General features: G+C 43.6%; 2 protein-coding genes and 1 pseudogene across 2 annotated transcripts in view; 1 reads left to right on the top strand and 2 right to left on the bottom strand.

The window, feature by feature from the left end:
- The window catches only part of LOC111977548 (protein transport protein Sec24C-like), a 34,111-nt pseudogene extending 17,430 nt beyond the window's left edge, over positions 1-16,681 (bottom strand).
- Positions 14,213-21,274, bottom strand: part of LOC111978192 (glutamate dehydrogenase, mitochondrial) — a 346,877-nt gene continuing 339,815 nt past the window's right edge. Inside the window, exon 9 of the mRNA XM_070448220.1 lies at positions 14,213-14,230. Within this exon, the coding sequence (XP_070304321.1) occupies positions 14,213-14,230 (18 nt within the window). The remainder of the gene's footprint in view (positions 14,231-21,274) is intronic.
- LOC111977547 (synaptopodin 2-like protein) overlaps positions 16,463-21,274 on the top strand; it is a 46,266-nt gene continuing 41,454 nt past the window's right edge. Inside the window, exons 1-3 of the mRNA XM_070448185.1 lie at positions 16,463-16,482; positions 17,098-17,212; positions 17,296-17,416. Coding sequence (XP_070304286.1) covers positions 16,463-16,482; positions 17,098-17,212; positions 17,296-17,416 — 256 coding nt within the window. The remainder of the gene's footprint in view (positions 16,483-17,097; positions 17,213-17,295; positions 17,417-21,274) is intronic.

Genomic DNA, 21,274 nt, shown 5'->3' with positions numbered 1-21,274 from the left:
TGATTAATCGTTTTTTCCATCAATAATGACAAGCAAACAGGTTTTTAGATAAAAAACGTGAAATAAACATTGCACAGCGAGTGACCATCGTGTTCTTGTCACCTCCCTGACCAGGCTACTTCTCCCCTGATTGCTCAGATTAGGAAGGTCTTGGTGGTTCAAACGTCTTCCATTTAAGAATGATGGAGGCCACGTGTTTTGGGACTTGCAATGCTGCAGACATTAATTAGTACCTTCCCCAGATCTGTGCCTCGACAAATCCGGTCTCGGAGCTCTACGGACAATTCCTTCAACCTCATGGCTTGTTTTTTGCTCTGACATGCACTGTCAACTATGGGCCTATATAGACAGGTGTGTGCCTTTCCAATCATGTCCAATCAATTGAATTTACCACAAGTGGACCCCAATCAAGTTGTAGAAACACCTAGGATGATCAATGGAAACAGGATGCACCTGAGCTCAATTTCGAGTCTCATAGCAAAGGTCTGAATACTTATGTAAATACGTTTTTTTTTTATTATTTTTTTAATTTTTTAAACCTGTTTTTCACATTGTCATTATGGGGTAGTGTGAAGAGTTGATGAAAAAAAAAGTTTTTAAAAAGTAATCCAATTCAGAAATAAGGCTGTAACATAACAAAATGCGAAAAGTCAAGGGGTCTGAATACTTTCCAAATGCACTGTAATATAGCAAGTCAAATTGCAATACTATGTTTTTGCCCATATCGCAGCCCTAAATCCCATAATACTACACAATGGCACAGCACACTGTAGAGTACAGTCACAACCACCAAAACCACTAGGTAGGGCGTAACACAAATGTAGAATGATCGTGGACAAACTTACAATGCAGGAATTGTGGGTGAGTCGTGAGTGAGATACTGCAGGCTGGCATGCGAGGTGGTGGTGGTGGGGGTCAGCACAGTGAGCACGGTCTACCGCAGAGGCAAAGGTGGGCTCCAGAGGGTCAGGGCAGTGTTTCCGCTGAAAAAATGTAGCAGTGGGGGAGGAAAAGTCACAGGTGGGGTATCTAGACTGAGAAGCTCACTTCTGGTGACTTTTTCAAATCGAATTTCTACTCAAATGGATGAAATAAAGTGGGTTTTACATCAAGTTATGATAGAATTGACCCGTGTTACATTTAGCACCCTATGCAGTCACGCCTATTGTGGAGCGGTAACATGCTTAACCAAGCCACTGCTAAAAATCTGGGCATAAAAATTGGTGCGTTGCGCTATTTAGGAGGTTAGAAATAAATAAGTAGGACTGGAAAGCTGGGAAAGATCCCCCTCTTTAACAAAGACCATTAGCAACTTGACCAAGCCTCCCCGATGGCTGATGTTCTGAAAGAGGCAAATCTGGACCCCTACAAATCAGCCTGGTTAAACAATCAAAATTATCACCGAAATTGTTGCAACCCTATTACTAGCCTGTTCAACCTCTTTCGTATCGTCTGAGATCCCAAAATCCCAAAAATTGAAAGCTGCCGCAGTCATCCCCTCTTCAAATGTGCCTTTCCAAATCATGTCCAATCAATTGAATTTACCACAAGTGGACCCCAATCAAGTTGTAGAAACACCTAGGATGATCAATGGAAACAGGATGCACCTGAGCTCAATTTCGAGTCTCATAGCAAAGGGTCTGAATACTTATGTAAATACGTTTTTTTTTTATTATTTTTTTTAATTTTTTAAACCTGTTTTCACATTGTCATTATGGGGGTAGTGTGAAGATTGATGAAAAAAAAGTTTTTAAAAAAGTAATCCAATTCAGAATAAGGCTGTAACATAACAAAATGCGGAAAAAGTCAAGGGGTCTGAATACTTTCCAAATGCACTGTATATAGCAAGTCAAATTGCAATACTATGTTTTGCCCATATCGTGCAGCCCTAAATCCCATAATACTAACACAATGGCACAGCAACACTGTAGAGTACAGTGCACAACACACCAAAACCACTAGGTAGGGCGTAACACAAATGTAGAATGATCGTGGACAAACTTCACAATGCAAGGAATTGTGGGTGAGTCGTGAGTGAGATACTGCAGGCTGGCATGCGAGGTGGTGGTGGGGGGGTATCAGCACAGTGAGCATGGTCTACCGCCAGAGGCAAAGGTGGGCTCCAGAGGGTCAGGGCAGTGTTTCCTCTGGAAAAAAACATGTAGCAGTGGGGGAGGAAAAGGTCACAGGGGGGTGGGGGGTATCTAGGACTGAGAAGCTCACTTCTGGTGACTTTTTKAAAATCGAATTTCTACTCAAATGGATGAAAATAAGGTGGGGTTTTACACCAAGTTATGATAGAATTGACCCGTGTTACATTTAGCACCCTATGCAGTCACAGCCTATTGTGGAGCGGTAACATGCTTAACCAAGCCACTGCTAAAAATCTGGGCATAAAAATTGGTGCAGTTTGCGCTATTTAGGAGGTTAGAAATAAATAAAGTAGGACTGGAAAGCTGGGAAGATRCCCCTCTTTAACAAAGACCATTAGCAACTTGACCAAGCCTCCCCCAGATGGCTGATGTTCTGAAAGAGATGCAAAATCTGGACCCCTACAAATCAGCCTGGTTAAACAATCAAAAATTATCCACCGAAATTGTTGCAACCCCTATTACTAGCCTGTTCAACCTCTTTCGTATCGTCTGAGATCCCCAAAATCCCCAAAGATTGGAAAGCTGCCGCAGTCATCCCCCTCTTCAAAGGGGGAGACACTCTAGACCCAAACAGCTACAGACCTACATCTATCCTACCCTGCCTTTCTAAGGTCTTCGAAAGCCAAGTTAACAAACAGATCACCATCCATTTCGAATCCCACCGTACCTTCTCCGCTATGCAATCTGGTTTCCAAGCTGGTCATGGGTGCACCTCAGCCACGCTCAAGGTCCTAAACGATATCATAACCGCCATCGATAAGAGACATATCTGGTGGCGCAGTATTCATCGACCTGGCCAAGGCTTTCGACTCGGTCAATCACCACATTCTCATCGGCAGACTCAACACCTTGGTTTCTCAAATGACTGCCTCGCCTGGTTCACCAACTACTTCTCAGACAGAGTTCAGTGTGTCAAATCGGAGGGCCTGTTGTCCGGACCTCTGACAGTCTCTATGGGGTGCCACAGGGTTCAATTCTCGGGCCGACTCTTCTCTGTATACATCAAAGATGTCGCTCTTGTGCTGGTGAGTCTCTGATCCACTCTTACGCAGACGACACCATTCTGTATACTTCTGGCCCTTCTTTGGACACTGTGTTACAACCTCCAGACGAGCTTCAATGCCATACAACTCTCTTCCATGGTCTCAACTGCTCTTAAATGCAAGTAAAACTAAATGCATGCTCTTCAACGATCGCTGCCCACACCTGCCCGCCCGTCAGCATCACTCCTCTGAACGGTTCTGACTTAGGTATTGTAGTTGTCCACATATTCTAAGTGTCTGGTTAGACTGTAAACTTCCTTCCAGACTCACAATAACATTAAGCATCTCCAATCCAAAATTAAATCTAGAATCGGCTTCCTATTTTCGCAACAAAGCATCCTTCACTCATGCTGCCAAACATAGTCAGTTTTACTAGGGTATCTAAGATCCTTGACTTCGGCAAGGTCATCTACAAAATAGCCTCCAACACTCTACTCAGCAAATTGATGCAGTCTATCACAGTGCCATCCGTTTGTCACCAAAGCCCCATATACTACCCACCACTGCGACCTGTATGCTCTCGTTGGCTGGCCCTCGCCTCATATCGTCACAAACCCACTGGCTCCAGGTCATCTATAAGTCTTTGCTAGGTAAAAGCCCCGCCTTATCTCAGCTCACTAGTCACCATAGTATCACCCACCCGTAGCACACGCTCCAGCAGGTATATTTCACTGGTCACCCCCCAAAGCCAATTCCTCATTTGGCCGCCTTTCCTTCCAGTTCTCTGCTGCCAATGACTGGAACGAACTGCAAAAATCACTGAAGCTGGAGACTCATATCTCCCTCACTAGCTTTAAGCACCAGCTGTCAGAGCAGCTCACAGATCACTGCACCTGTATATAGCCCATCTGTAAATAGCCCATCCAACTAGCCCATCCAACTAGCCCATCCCCATACGGTTATTTATTTTATTTATTTTGCTCCTTTGCACCCCAGTATCTCCACTTGCACACTCATCTTCTGCACATCTATCACTCCACTGTTTAATTGCTATATTGTAATTATTTCGCCACTATGGCCTATTTATTGCCTTACCTCCCTTATCCTACCTTATTTGCACACACTGTATATAGACTTTTTCTATTTTATTATTGACTGTATGTTTGTTRATTCCATGTGTAACTCTGTGTTGTTGTTTGTYTCGCACTGCTTTGCTTTATCTTGGCCAGGTCGCAGTTGTAAACGAGAACATGTTCTCAACTAGCCTACCTGGTTAAATAAAGGTTTATTTTAATTTWATTTTTTTAACTTCAGTTTTCCCCACGATTGCAAGAATTGTTGTGCATTGACTGCTTGTCAGAATGCATGTTTCCCTCCCTATGGCACTTAAATATTCCTCTCGAAGGCGCATTGATCTCACATAGAACACACAAGCCAACTCAGTAAACAGATAAACTATTCTACTACGGGGTTATCTGATCTCTCTATTGGATATCGTTTTGTTTGCAGAGGAAAAGTCAATGTGGACTTTTCCAGCATCTTTAAAGTACGCTTCAGAAATACTTTTTCATGTTCCATATTTTTTGACGGTGGCGGCAATGATTTTGACGCTGCGCAGCGCCACAGCTAAATGATTGCAGCGGAAACACTGATCACAGGGTTAGGGTTCAAAGGTTCGGGTGTAGCAGTTAGTGAAGCGGAGAGGACACAGAAGATTGCTGGGCTGGGGTCAGGGATTAGTGCATAGGGTGCAGACAGGGATGATTGGTTAAGGGGTATAGCAGAAGCGTTAGCGTGTAGGGGTTAGGGTGCAGACAGAGATAATGGGTTAAGGGGTATGGCATAGGGGTTAGGGTATAGACAGGGGGATAATGGTTTACGGGGTTTGGGCATACAGGTTAGGGTGTAGACAGGAGGATAATGATTTACGGGGAAGGGCATAGGGGTTACAAGGTAAACAGGAGACTTACTGGACTGGGGATAGCATCTGGGTCTATTCTATGTCTGAATTTCTGCACAGCCGGCAGKTCAGACACTTGCTTTACATTCACAACAGAGTTTTGTCCAGCAAATCATCAAATTAAACAAACCAAAAGAAAAAAAAACAGGACAAAGAGACAAGAGGATGAAAATAACTCTGTAGCAGGATTATTAAATCCCTGACTGATTGTCCAGACTGGGATTATTGGTTCTAGATTAGTCAGTGATCAGAGAGAAGGCCAGCAGATCATCAGTCTGAAGCACATGCTCAACTTGGACTGGGTTACACTGTTAGACAGACATGCAGTTTTGTGTTGCTATCCTTGAAAGAATTGATTCTCATCCAAAATCCTATTTTCCGTAACCCCCCCAACCTTAACCCCTCAAAATAGCATTTTTACTCATAGGGACCAGCAAGATGTACCCACTTTTCCTTGTTTTACTATCCTTGTGAGGACTTCTGGTACCCACAAGGATAGTTAAACAAAAACACACACACGYTACAATATCTAACATCATTATCACCAACACACAAATACATCACAGGACAAAGTGTTTATGTGTTAGCAGGATAGGGATTGGGAGAGTGCGTGTGTGTTTGTGTCTTACCGGGCTGGGGATGGAGTCAGGGTCCAGTCTCTTCTGTGTGGGGGCAGTGGTGGGGGCAGGGCCTGCTCCGTAGTTCTGTTGCCCAGGATACTGTGGGCCTGCATAGCCGGGCTGGGGGCCTCTGGGCTGCCCAAATGCACCTAGGGAGAAAAATATTTATCCATCTATTAGAAGCTCTTCTGGTTTATTAGCTAGAAAATGGTGAACCTACTAAGACAACATTTTGTTGTCAAAAGTAAGCCAGCTGTCTGGTTGAAGTTGTACAGGGGTTTGAACATAGTGTACTCACCATTCTGCTGGGGTGGGTATCCTCCCTGCATGCCAGGCTGAGGAGGCTGCTGCATGGGGCCGGGGGGAAGGTGGTTGGCCTGCTGCTGGGACATGGAAGGGGGTGGCATAGGACATTGGGGAGGGGGGCCAGAGTGGAAGGGAGGTGGCCCGGGTTGGAGACGGGGGCTGGGGGCAGGGTACTGGGCAGGGGGTGCAAAGGTAGGTGGGAAAGGGCCAGGTTGGGAGAGGGGAGGGGGGCCAGAGATACGAGGCCTGGGAGACTGGAGGAGGAGCAGAGTTGGGGAAGGTTTGCTGAGCAGGGGTAGGGGGGCCAGGTGGGAAGGACTGTTGTCGAGAGTCTGCAGGGCCCATGGTTGGCTGGAAGGGGTAGGACCCGAGTATGGAGAGGAGGGAAGGTTGTGAGGGAGGGGGGGCGGAGGAGGGGAAGTGTTGTTGTTGAGAGGGAGGAGGGCCATCATAGTAAGGTTGGGGGGCTGCAGGCTCACTGGGAGGGGGAGGCTGGGATGGGGCACCAGACACTGGGGGAGCAGCTTGGGTATAGGAGGGAGGGGCTGCAGCGGAGTAGGCAGCACTGATTGGAGGCTTGGAGCTGGGAGTTGGAGCTGGTGAAAGAGCCGAGAACATTAAATTCAGCAAGAATCGGTAACTAGAGTTGTGTTTAGTAGGATGCAAAGTTCGGCACGAAATTCGTCAATTGATTCATTCTAAATAATTTCTTACCATATCCCGGCCCAGTAGAGGTGAGGGGGCCTGACCCGACCTGCATCCCTGACATCTGATTGGTCATCTGTTGCATGGAGGGCTGTGCCTGGTACTGCTGGGGGTAAGAAGGGTGTGGCCCCGACAAGTTCATAGCACCTTGGCTATACGGCTGAGACACTGGAGGCCTGGACACACGTACACAAAAACAACTCAGTACACACACAAACATCTGGACACACACACACACACACACACACACACACACACACACACACACACACACACACACACACACAGTCTACTGGATACTCTTCATGTGTGTTGTCTGACCTGTGAGCTGGCTGAGCCATAGAGTGATCCATAGGTGGGGGTCCATTCTGAATGTCTCCCTGGGCATACTGGGAGTAGGCCTGGTTGGTGGAGACTGGAGTGGGGCCCCTGGCAGATCCTGAGAGAGAGGGAGGCCGTTAGGCACCTGCCTGCAATGACCACAGGTTTGAAACACAGCGGATGCATTCTTGAAGTTACATCATCCGCTATGATGAATGTTATGTCACCAATGCAAGAATGTTAAATGGAGGATTACTTCCTGCCAAAAAAACCCACGTTGGTAAAGTTCCTCATCCTAAGGTAAGGTTGGGCGATATACCGTATACGTTGGTAAAGTTAGTCATCCTAAGGTAAGGTTGGGCGGTATACCGTATACGTTGGTAAAGTTCCTCATCCTAAGGTAAGGTTGGGCGATATACCGTATACGTTGGTAAAGTTAATCATCCTAAGGTAAGGTTGGGCGGTATACCGTATACGTTGGTAAAGTTAGTCATCCTAAGGTAAGGTTGGGCGGTATACCGTATACGTTGGTATTTTGAATACCTTGCAGGTAACGTCATGTGAGAAAGCTACATCATAGATTTGGAACTTTAAGTGGTTCATGAGAACCATTGCTCTCAGCCACATGACCAGCGGGCTGGAGAAGAGTGTAGGTAGGAGGAAGGAACCGAGAGGAAGCAGTTACCCAAGTCAAGAGGAGAGGGCAGGTCAGAGACTGGGTTAGCTGCCACAGCCTTAGAGGGAAAGCTGGCATAGGTAGAATAACCTGAAAGACAAGAAGAGGCAGACACCATGTACTGAGGAAAAGAAATGCTGAAAGACGGGRGAGGAGGAACACATACAAGCATTCACACTGATTCAATCAAATACATCCAAACAGGTTTAGTTCCCTTTCTTTCTCACACAGACACAGGAAAGGCAATGAGTAAACTTTGCAACGGGCACAGAGACTCTCTCTACCTTGCAGAAGGCAAGCTAGCTTTTGGGAAGAACAGAAACAGACAGGAAGAAGACGCAAGAGGGAAGAAGCGAACCAGAGGGATAAGGTTAGAGAAAGAGGGACAGACGTACCTTGTGGAGCCCCAGGCTGGTAGGCTGTAGCGGGGCCGCTGTAGGGTCCGTAGGGGCCGGGGTAGCCGCCTCCCAAGGGAGCGTAGCTAGGCTGGCCATAGCCAGGCTGGGGCTGGCCGTACGGAGATGCCATGGGAGGCTGCTGGTTCACATTCATCCTCAATTCATACCTAGAGCTGGGAGAAGTTAACATGCATTTAACTCCAGAGGCAGGGTTTGATTTCTATATCAACTTTACTGCCCTGACAGTGCTAGACTGGGCCAGCAACGTGAATGTTTTGACATTCCAGGGGTAGGGCTCTACAGTGACACTATTTTACTTGCATATTTGCCTAAATAATTAGCTGTGCGAATTAGAATATTTATTTAGGTGCACCAGTGAGTCAAGAGAAATTAAGGATTCTAGCTTTATTAACTCAAATATTTTTAATTGTGTTCCTGAATTTTTTTGTTCGCCTACATTTAAACTTAGGCGCACGTGCTCCATGAAAAAGAGGTCAGCTTTTAGCCACACGGGACTGCCCTGCTTCGTTAGGGTAAGAATCCCTGTAGRTGGAAGTGAGCCCCTGCTATCAACGCTGAGAGAAGAATGGTTTCATGCATGTTAACATTAGAWGCCTCCTCCCTAAGTTTGTTTTATTCACTACCTTAGCACACTCTGCCAACCCGGARGTCCTAGCCGTGTCTGAATCCTGGTTTAGGAAGACCACCAAAAACCCTGAAATTTRCATCCCTAACTATAACATTTTCCAACAAGATAGAACTGCCAAAGGGGGCGGAGTTGCAATCTACTGCAGAGATAGCCTGCAGAGTTCTGTCTTACTATCCAGGTCTGTGCCCAAACAATTTGAGCTTCTACTTTTAAAAATCCACCTTTCCAGAAACAAGTCTCTCACCGTTGCCGCTTGCTATAGACCACCTTCTGCCCCCATTTCTCTTTCACCCAAATCCAGATAGCTGATGTTCTGAAAGAACTGTAAAATCTGGACCCCTACAAATCAGCCGGGCTAGACAATCTGGATCATCTCTTTCTAAAATTATCCGCCGAAATTGTTGCAACCCCTATTACTAGCCTGTTCAACCTCTTTCGTATTGTCTGAGATCCCCAAAGATTGGAAAGCTGCCGCGGTCATCCCCCTCTTCAAAGGGGGAGACACCTTAGACCCAAACTGTTATAGACCTATATCCATCCGGCCCTGCCTTTCTAAAGTCTTTCGAAAGCAAAGTTAACAAACAGATCACCGTCCATTTCGAATCCCCCCGTACCTTCTCCGCTATGCAATCTGGTTTCCGAGCTGGTCATTAGACATTACTGTGCAGCTGTATTCATCAACCWGGCCAAGGCTTTCAACTCTGTCAATCACCACATTTTTATCGGCAGACTCAACAGCCTTGGTTTCTCAAATGACTGCCTGGTTCACCAACTACTTCTCTGATAGAGTTCAGTGTGTCAAATCGGAGGGCCTGTTGTCCGGACCTCTGGCAGTCTCTATGGGGGTGCCACAGGGTTCAATCCTCGGGCCGAGTCTTCTCTGTATACATCAATGATGTCGCTCTTGCTGCTAGTGATTCTCTGATCCACCTCTACGCAGACGACACCATTCTGTATACTTCTGGCCCTTCTTTGGACACTGTTAACTAACCTCCAGACGAACTTCAATGCTCTTAAATGCATGCTCTTRAACCGATCGCTGCCCACACCTGCCCGCCCGTCTAGCATCACTACTCTGGACGGTTCTGACTTAGAATATGTGGACAACTACAAATACCTAGGTGTCTGGTTAAACTGTAAACTCTCCTTCCAGACTCACATTAAGCATCTCCAATCCAAAATTAAATCTAGAATCGGCTTCCTATTTCGCAACAAAGCATCCTTCACTCATGCTGCCAAACATACCCTCGTAAAACTGACTTTGGCGATGTCATTTACAAAATAGCCTCCAACACTCTACTCAGCAAATTGGATGCAGTCAATCACAGTGCCATCCATTTTGCCACCAAAGCCCCATATACTACCCACCACTGCGACCTGTATGCTCTCGACGGCTGGCCCTCGCTTCATATTCGTCGCCAAACCCACTGGCTCCAGGTCATCTACAAGTCTTTGCTAGGTAAAGCCCCGCCTTATCTCAGCTCACTGGTCACCATAGCAGCACACACCGGTAGCACACGCTACAGCAGGTATATTTCACTGGTCAACTCCCAAGCCAATTCCTCCTTCGGCCGCCTTTCCTTCCAGTTCTCTGCTGCCAATGACTGGAACGAACTGCAAAAATCACTGAAGCTGGAGACTCATTTCTCCCTCATTAGCTTTAAGCACCAGCTGTCAGAGCAGCTCACAGATCACTGCACCMGCACATAGCTCATCTGTAAATAGCCCATCCAACTACCTCATCCCCATACTGTTATTTATTTTGCTCCTTTGCACCCCAGTATCTCCACTTGCACACTCATCTTCTGCACATCAATCACTCCAGTGTTTAATTGCTATATTGTAATTATTTCGCCACTATGGCCTATTTATTGCGTTACCTCCCTTATCCTACCTCATTTGCACACTGTATATAGACTTTTTCTATTGTATTGACTGTATGTTTGTTTATTCCATGTGTAACTCTGTGTTGTTGTTTGTGTCGCACTGCTTTGCTTTATCTTGGCCAGGTCGCAGTTGTAAATGAGACCTTGTTCTCAACTAGCCTACCTGGTTAAATAAAGGTGAAATAAAAACAATAATGACTCAAGGTGAAAAGAGTGTGAGCAGGTTGATGTAGTAACCCACTAAGYTCACCCTACCAGTCTGGGTTCCCCTGGTTCTAGAGAGAATACATGCCTACTCAGCACAACCAGGCCAGCAGCTGTGTAATGGAGTCAGTATTGTACTGCAGCCAACACCTCAGACATGGGTTGCTGCTGCATCTCAATAGTCTCCTGGTCTCCTTCTCCATCAATGCTGATGTAGACAATCTGGAAAGCTGAGAGAGAATTCCAAGAGGGCATCCACCATATTTATTTCYCTTATCATTTGTTTGATCGATCAGTGCAGAGGAGAGAAAAAGCACTAGAGTTTTGAGATGCAGCCCAGGTCCTGTTTAGCTTCACACCCGCAGTCTCAAACCTAGTCAATGTGCTGGACTGCTTGTAGTTACAGTAACATGAGATGATATAGCCTGTGGACAGCTACATGTCACTGACAGTCAGTTACATAAACTTTTGACCGGTAGTGTTAGAAAACCTACTCATTCAAGGGTTTTTATTTTACTATTTTCTACATCATAGAATAATAGTGAAGACATCAAAACTACGAAATAACATATATGGAATCATGTCGTAACCAAAAAAGTGTTAAATCAAAATATATTTTATATTTGAGATTCTTCAAAGTAGCCACCTTTTGCCTTGACAACTTTGCACACTCTTGGCATTCTCTCAACCAGCTTCAAGAGGTAGTCACCCGGAATGCATTTCAATTAACTTCTTATGGCTGCAGGGGCAGTATTGAGTAGCTTGGATAAAAGGTGCACAGAGGTGCCCATAGTAAACTGCCTGCTCAGTCCCAGTTGCTAATTRATGCACATTATTATTCGTATTGGATAGAAAACACTGAAGTATCTAAAACTGTTTGAATGATGTCTGAGTATAACAGAACTCATATGGCAGGCAAAAACCTGAGAAAAAATCCAAACAGGAAGTGGGAATTCTGAGGCTGGTCGATTTTCAACCAAGATCCTATTGAATTCACAGCGAGATATGGATGAGTTTGCACTTCCTACGGCTTCCACTAGATGTCAACAGTCTGTAGAACCTTGTCTGATGCCTCTACTGTGAAGGGGGGCCGAATGAGAGGGGAATTAGTCAGGTCTGCCATGACCTGACCATGCTCGTGCCATGACCATGCGCGTTCACATGAGGGAGCTCTGTTCCATCGCTCATCTGAAGTCAATGTAATTCTCCGGTTGGAACGTTATTCAAGAATATGTTAAAAACATTCTAAAGATTGATTCAATACATCGTTTGACATGTTTCTACTGACTGTTACGGAACTTTTGGACATTTCGTCAGCTTTTAGTGAACGCGCTTCCTGACGTTGGATTTGTTTACCAACACGCTAACAAAAATAGATATTTGGACATAAATGATGGACATTACGAACAAAACAAACATTTCTTGTGAAGTGGGAGTCCTGGGAGTGCATTCCGACAAAGATCAGCGAAGTGAAGATCTATAATTATTTTTATGAGTTTTGTTGACTGCACAATTTGGCGGGTAACTGTATGGCTTGCTTTTGTGGCTGAACGCTGTTCTCAGATTATGAATATTGTGCTTTTGGCTAAAGCTTTTTGAAATCTGACACAGCAGTTGCATTAAGAACAAGTGTATCTTTAATTCTATGTAAAACATGTATCTTTCATCAAAGTTTATGATGAGTATTTATGTTATTTGACGTGGCTCTCTGCAATTTCTCCGGATATTTTGGAGGCATTTTCTGAACATGGCGCCAATGTAAACTGAGGTTTTTGGATATAAATATAACTTTATCGAACAAAACATATGTATTGTGTAACATGAAGTCCTATGAGTGTCATCTGATGAAGATCATTAAAGGTTAGTGATTCATTTTATCTCTATTTCTGCTTTTTGGACTCCTGTCTTTGGCTGGAAAAATTACTGTTTGTCTGTGATTTTGCGGGTGACCTAACAATCGTTTGTGGTGCTTTTGCTGAAAAGCCTATTTGAAATCAGACACTTTGGTGGGATTAACAACAAGATTACCTTTAAAATGGTATAAGACACATGTATGTTTGAGGAATTTTAATTATGAGATTTCTGTTGTTTGAATTTGGCGCCCTGCACTTTCACTGGCTGTTGTCATATCATCCCGTTAACGGGATTGCAGCCATAAGAAGTTAACAGGCGTGCCTTGTTAAAAGTTAATTTGTGGAATGTCTTTCCTTCTTAATGCATTTGAGCCAATCAGTTGAGTTGTGACAAGGTAGGGGTGTTATACAGAAGATAGTCTTTTACCAAATAGGGTTAAGTCCATATTATGTCAAGAACAGCTCAAATAAGCAGAGAAACGATAGTACATCATTACTTTAAGACATGATGGTCAGTCAATCTGAAAAATGTCAAGATTGTTGGAAAAGCATTCTAGGTGAAGGTGTTTGAGAGAACTCCAAGAGTGTTCAAAGCTGTCATCAAGGCAAAGGGTGGCTARTTGAAGAATCTCAAATATATTTAGATTTGTTTAACACTTTTTTGGTTACTACATGATTCCATGTGTTATTTCATAGTTCAGGTCTTCACTATTATTCTACAATGTAAAAAAAAAAATTAAATAAAGAAAAACCCTTGAATGAGTAGGTGTTCTAAAACTTTTGACCAGTAGTGTATGTCTATAATAGCTGAGTCACATTCCCTGTGACAGWTTGAAACACACCTATATCAGCTCTGTGTATTGTTTGTCTAGACCACGCCTTCACAATACACCTCAGTACACACTAGGCACGGCCTTAAGCTCATGGGAATTGGCCTACATGGATAGGGCTACATTTAAATGTTTCATACAGAAGAAATATGGAAAGTATATGAATAACCATGGTAGCAATTAAAAGGGAACAGWTTGGAGATAACGGGGAAATTAGACTAAAGATGACTACAGTTCAACTGACAATCGAAACATTACTGTTGATTTTGTGCATTTGACATTTATTGTACTTTTTGCCGCATTTGTTGATAACAAAATCTGAAAACTCCGGATACACTCATTATTCCTGGAAAATTTGGGGTAGTTGCAACATAGGACCAAAAAAATGACAWGGGTTTGAGAGAGAGGWCTAACTGGTGTCTCCAAGTYGCCACACACACCTCTCCAAAGTGTGCACGGATCCCAAGTCATTTCAATGCACTTTTATGTCCAAAAAAATGATCTTCAACTACAAGGTGCTTTTTTGCGCTCTCCTCTCTGTGCCATTAAGGAACTAGACCAAGCACACTTGTAGTTGTTTTGTTTGGAACATCACTCATTTCCAGTCTTTACACAATTACTGTTGATCCCAGAATCCCAAAACGGTCCATTATAAATCACGATRGGGTTCAGGTGGGCATGATTTGAAAGTGTGTTCAATTGKCAACATGACTAGCTAAATTATAATATACYATSTTACAGTGTTAGGCTTTCATAAGGCAATTCAGAGAAGCAGATGGTAATTTGYGTGCGCATAGAATGGAGTCATGGGTGCATTCAGATGTGTGGTTCGTGGAACATTTTCTCCARGATACAACAGACWCATTCTGTTCAGGACCACCCAGGGTATGACGCCATGCCATCTTGTAAACATTAATATTGTATATTACATGAGGTTTATGATATGGAAATGTGAAGAGCACATTTGGATGGGTGTTTGGCTTGCTTGTATGAAATCAAAGCTGTAGTGATAATCCTCAACGGTCATCTTTCAAAATACATTGAGTCCTCTTAATTTACAGCATTTCCCTCACTCAGACAACAAAACATTTGCAAAGGTTGCCCAATTAGCGGGAGGGATGGGGCAACTTCTTGTCGCATGAGGTGKTCATGTTCAGATCGTAAACCCATACAGAGCTGTGAAGCGGAGACGGTGAGCTGACATTATGTACTATAGCATGTTACTGTAATTCCAATTTAGGCGTTCACCAGTGCCAAAATCTGCCATTTTCAAACCGGATACAGGAACGAGTGTAAAGGGTTAATTATCCTACTACAGACCTGACATGGTATTGGGTTTGGCAAACAGGAGGATGACGTTCCCACCACTTAATTTTCTTTTAAACACACTTAACTTCTCTTTGTGAGCCACCAATACAACCCTAGCTATACAACAAGTCGGACCAACTTCTGATCAATCAGATCTTGTTGAACCATAATGCTCAATCAAACGTCATGTGCTAGGCTGACAGGRAGCCATACAATCACATAGTTAGTCTATGCTGTAGTGTCCTGTCCTCTGAACACTGAAAGTAGGCCTAGCTAACGTTACACCACCTAACTTTACTTGTCAACAAGACTGTTCGCATACTAGTAGCTGAGAGTAACTGGCTATTGAGCATTCATTCACTTACCTTACAACATGTCTTTCCTAAAGGTTAAACGAGCAGGTTAAAGGCACCGATAGTCACAAGAAAGACTGGACCATGAAATTGAAATAATTGATGTAACGTTAACTCATTGCCTATAGTAGCTYGCTAGTCTCATCCAATGGAATTCGCATCGGTTAGCTAGCTACAACCGTTACTAGGTTACCGTGGCTGGCTTGTTAGCTGATGTAGCAATATTATTTTATGACAAACACGGTTTCATCCAACGCAGCTCTTTCAATAATTCAATGTAGAAGTTGCCACGGCTAGAAATACAATACKGTTGGATCCGTGTATCTATTAGCYTGARAGGCCTGTTGAATGACCAATCTTCGCCGTAGCGGCTTTGGCAAAAAACAGTCGAACGTGCAGTAGCTAGCTAACATTACGACTGGCTATCTAATTAGCTAGCTAAYTCTGTCTAGCAAATGATTCTCGTTCAAATTGCTCAGATTACTTGGTCAATACAGCCCACGAGAGTATATTGAACACTTCAAAGAACAACGCAGCAGAGGTATTTGGGGTTAGCTGGCTAGCCAGGCAAGAGTAGCTAGCGCGMTTGGTTAGCTAACCTCAGCAACCAATGTCGCATTTGACATAACTTAGTTAGCTAAATGATTATTCATGGTCCAGACCAGGCAGAGAATAAATCATATTTGTTTCTATACACTGAGTCTTCAGTCGAAACTTAAAAGCACGAACCTTTGTCAGCTAGTTGAGAGTTTGGGCCTAATTTACACACTGCTTTTAATCATGGAAATAAGAATCAGCTGTGGCTATCCTGTTGGCTATGTAGCGAGTTAAATTAGCATGTAACGTTAGTTAGAAGAACCAGTATCTGTGCGTTAGACCTCTGGCRCTAACGTCCAGAAAGCTCCGWTTCAAACTCCCATTCACCATCTCTACAAGCGTTGTCATGTCAAAATGCGTTCGTTGATCAGCAAATWTGGAGTTTCYCTGAGRAACTATCTAAATTTAATCACGGTARGGCCGGTATGTACTTCCAAAAAAGGTCCAACGTTAAATAAAAATGTACAAACAGGCATTTTAAATATTTTTCTTAAGACTTTTTTTTGGAAGTACATAACGTTACCGGCCGTAAACGAGAGTAAATTACGATAGTATTTTTGACATAACGCTTAAAGAGCTGTTGAATGAGAGTTTGAATCGGAGCATTCTGGGCGTTAGAGCACCACCACGGAATCCCAATCCTATGTTTTCTTTKAAGGAATGTCACACACTGCACCACGGTACAACTCGACAACCCACCTCCAACTGGGTTAAATAACAAGTTAGCCAAGCAGACGTTTGTTTCCTGTTCAGAACCAGTTCCGAAGCCCGTTGGCCGTCAATACTTCAAAGCGATGTCTTCCCGGGATTGATGTTCTGCTAATCCTTTCTCTGGTTTCTCTCTAAGKAGACATTCGCACCGGAAGTGTCGTGGCTGTCTGCCACGTCCACATCCGGACAGGGGTTGGGTTATGAATTATGTAACGTTGCGTTCATAACAAAGTGGGAATTTACCACCATAGAGTTAGCTAGAGGACTATAGATGGGAAAAACTGTTTTGCCATGGACATTGCTATTTAGGGATTCACCATTTTAAAGTAGCGAACTGGGTGGGCCTTCCTTGGGTGAAGGAAGGATCATATGATTCCATCTGGGTCATCAGGAGGGATCAGACAATGAATTATACTTGTGAYCAAACATACCATAACTATAGGTGGCAGTAAAACGCCATCCTTGGCTTTATACCTGTTCAAACAACACTCTAGTGTCTAGACTCTAGTCTAGYTGGCAGTATGCACCCTTTCAGTTTGTTGTGCCTGTTTACTCCTCAGGTTGTCATTCCTTCCTTTCTGCAGATCCAGCACCAATCCAGATCCCGGGTTCCAGTACCAGTCCCAGCACCAGARGAAGCACAGAGGAGGGACCAGACCAGACCTTCACCTGGTGCGAGRGGACACGAGCGGACCACAGGTAAGTACTACCATTGACCTCTGGGTCTAGGGCTCCCTTGTATGTCTGATTGCTCCTCAGGTTGTCCTTCCTCCRCTCTACAGAGCCAGATCCCGACCCAGAACCTGCAGCAGCCCCAGTTCGCYGTTCCTGTTTTTTCCCAGTCAGTCCCCAGCACCAGACCCAGCACCTCTGGTCTCCAGTCCCGGCCCCAACACCAACACGGTTCCCAGTTTCCAACCCAGACACCAACTGTTACCCACCTCCATTAAAATGACACAGACAGACCTGCAACCACTCCACCAGACCAACCACTRCAGAAAAAACTTCGAAACTCAAACAGGCGAAATCTACTTTCCAACAAACACTATCAAATGAAGACGGACGGATAGTAATAGTTTGAATTTTGGTTAAATGTTTTTTTTCTTCCTTTTGTAATGAGGCTTTTTTTTATTTTCATATAATAACTGATTGATTTATTGACTTAGCATTTATTGAATTGTTTGAATATCTTGTTTTAAACTTTTTTAACTTGAATACCATTTGAATGATGTATGACTTATGCATAACCAAATAAAAMAYCCTCTAATGGTTCAGTGTTTGGCCTGTAGTCACTGCCAGTTTAAGTTTCAAGTTTCATAGTMTTAATGTCACATGCACAAGTACAATGAAATACCTTTCTTGCAAGCTCTAACCCCAACAATGCAGTAATAAATAACAATGTAATACTAAAATCAACAAGGTAGAACAAAAACACAAAATATAAAAATAAGAAATAAGAAGACAATAAAGTAAGTAAGCATGCTATATAAATGGGCAGTTCCAGTACTATATTTACCATGTGCAGGGATACTGAATCCATAGAGGTAGATATGTATAGGAGTAAGGTGACTAGGCATCAGGAAATATGATAAACAGAGTAGCAAGAGCGTATATGATGATTGGGTGTGCGTGTGTGTAGAGTCCGTATACATTTTTGTACATATTATGTGTGTGTGTGAGCAAATGATGGAGTGTTTGTACGTGTGTTGGCGTGTCAGTGTGTGTAAGTGTGTAGGGCCCTTTGAGAGTTTATAGAGAATAAGAATAAYATACATGGGTCAACTCAGATAGTCTGCGCAGCCATTTTGTTAGCTATATAGTTAAATATTTAGCAGGCTTATGGCATGGGYATAGAAGCTGTTCAGGAGCCTGTTGGTGTCAGACTTGATGTACTGGTACAGCTTGCCATGCGGAAGCAGAGAGAACAGTTTATGGCTTGGGTGGTTGGAGTCTTTAATGATTTTTCAGGCTTTCCTGTCACACCGCCTGACATAGAAGGTCCTGGATGGCAGGGAGCTCAGTCCCAATGATCTACTGGGCTAGCCGCACCACCCTCTATAGCGCCACGCGATCGAGGGCGGTYCTGTTGCCATACCAAGCGGTGATTCAACCAGTCAAAATGCTCTAAGTGGTAGAGCTGTAGAACTTTTTGATGATCTGAGGGCCCATGCCAAATCTTTTCAATCTCCTGAGGGGGAAGAGGTTCTGTTGCGCCTTCTTCACGACTGTGCGCATGTGTGCGGCCAATTTTTAAGTTCTTAGTGATTTGAAGTGCTCGACTTGCGCCACTGCAGCCTAGTCAATGTGGATGGGGGTGTGCCCGCCCCCCTGTTCCTGTAGTCCACAATCAGCTCCTTGGTTTTAATGGCGTTGAGGGAGCGGTTGTTGTTCCGGCCCCACCCTGCCAGATCACTGACTTCCTCCCTGTAGGCGGTCTCATCACCATCGTGTCGTCAGYAAACTTGATGATGGTTTTGGAGTCATGCGTGCACAGTCGTGGGTGAACAGAGTACAGGGGGGGGGACTAAGCACATACCCCTGTGGGGCCCCCGTGTTGAGGGTCAGCGTGGCGGAGGTGATGTTGCCTACTCTCACCACTTAGGGTTGGCCCGTCAGGAAGTACAGGATCCAGTTGCAGAGCCATTACAAGTGCAAGTAATATAAAACACCAAATATTGATTGGTATGCTGTAATATATAATTACATATTCACTGTGAGCAATTGCTGTAATTTTATTAACATACAATTTAACAATAATGTTTGTTTTGCTGTGTATTTACTTCAGCATTCTGTAAATTATGGTGCATTGTGGACACATTTTGAGGTATGGGAAAGAATCGCTGGCTGATTACCATATTTCCAGTCTTGCTCTGGAAGTGTCTATATTTGTTGCACCTGTTAGTGAGAATGTTGTACCACTTTAATMCTGTACCACCAGAATGCTGGCCACTTTAACTRTACCTACATGTACACTARCGTTCAAAAGTTTGGGGTCACTTAGAAATGTCCTTGTTTTTGAAWGAAAAGCKATTTTTTTGGTCCATTAAAWTAACATAAAATTGATCAGAAATACAGTGTATACATTGTTAATGTTGTAAATGACTAATATTGTAGCTGGAAACGGCAGATTTTTTATGTAATATCTACATAGGCGTACAGAGGCCCATTATCAGCAACCATAACTATTGTGTTCCAATGGCACGTTGTGTTAGCTAATCCAAGTTTATCATTTTAAAAGGCTAATTGATCATTAGAAAACCCTTTTGCAGTTATGTTAGCACAGCTGAAAACTGTTGTTCTGATTAAAGAAGCAATAAAACTGGCCTTCTTTAGACTAGTTGAGTATCTGGAGCATCAGCATTTGTTGGTTCAACTAGTCTCAAAATGTCCAGAAACAAAGCACTTTCTTCTTAACTTCTTAAAGCATTGTTGGTTAAGGGCTTGTAAGTAAGCATTTCACTGTAAGGTCTACTCCTGCTGTATTTGGCGCATGTGACAAATAACATTTGATTTGATTTTTACTGATATGTGGTAGTAGTGCCCTATCAATTGAATGTATATAGAGGACKGATCAGAGTGATAGCGGGTGTTAAACCTTTAATGGGTAAATATTAAGCATGTCCTGTATTTTGATCAAATTTGGTCTTGTTTGGAGGCAGAGGTCATTAGCATCATACCCAGCAGTATGCTTTGCAAGTGTTCATTTTTACATTTAAATTTCAGTCCTTTAGCAGATGCAACTCTCCAGAGTTATTTAGTCAGTGTATRAAACTAAGGTAAATGAGATCTAAACTGGGTGGTTAGAGCCCTGGATGCTGATTGGCTGAAAGCCGTGGTATCAGACCGCATACCATCGGTAGGACATAATATTTATTTTTACTGTTCTAATTACACTGGAAAATAGTTTATAATAGCAATAAGGTACCTCTGGGTTTGTGATACAATATAGCCAATATACCACAGCTAATATCAGTACTCAGGATAAGACTCAGATGCGGACAGCTAGAGTCACAGATGTTTATTGACCCAAACAGGGGGCATGCAAAAGACAGGTCAAAGGCAGGCAGCGGTCCATAATCGAGGGCAGAGTCAATAAGGTACAGAACAGCAGGCAGGCTCAGGACAGGCAGAGGTTCGTAAATGGGTCAGAGTCAGGCAGGTACAGAACAGCAGGCAGGCTTGGGGTCAGGGCAGGCAGAATGGTCAGAACCGGGGAAACAGAACTTGAGAAAGCAGGGAGATGGGAAAACACGCTGGTAAGACCAGACAAACTGGCAACAGACAAACAGAGAACACAGGTATAAATACACTGGAGATAATGAGGAAGGAAGATGAGCAACACCTGGAGGAGGGGGGGGGGCACAAGCACAAAGACAGGTGAAACAGATCAGGGTGTGACAACTAAGGGCACTATGCGTTGTGTTGTGATAAAGAACAACCCTTAGCTGTGGTATATTGGCCATATAGCACATCCCCTTGTGCCTTATTGCTTAAATATACCACAGTCATAGTAAATAAAAAGATTGTTACCGTTACCGAGAATGTTTTAGTTAAGTGGGCTACTTGCAAGTATATATTTGTATTAGAAAATACAAAATACATGTATTCTAATTAAACTCTTAAAAAATATGCTACATGAATTATAGTTCAGGCCAATGAAATACAAATTACAAAATAGGTATTGAAAATATTAAAAAGATCAAATAAATGTAACATAAATACTGCCTGTTGTTGGCACTAGCTACCTGCACTGTAAATCTG

The sequence above is a fragment of the Salvelinus sp. IW2-2015 genome, linkage group LG18 (genome assembly GCF_002910315.2).
Source record: "Salvelinus sp. IW2-2015 linkage group LG18, ASM291031v2, whole genome shotgun sequence".
Classification (NCBI taxonomy): Eukaryota; Metazoa; Chordata; class Actinopteri; order Salmoniformes; family Salmonidae; genus Salvelinus; species Salvelinus sp. IW2-2015.
Note: the sequence above shows the minus strand (reverse complement) of the source record. Positions and strands in the feature narration are given on the sequence as shown.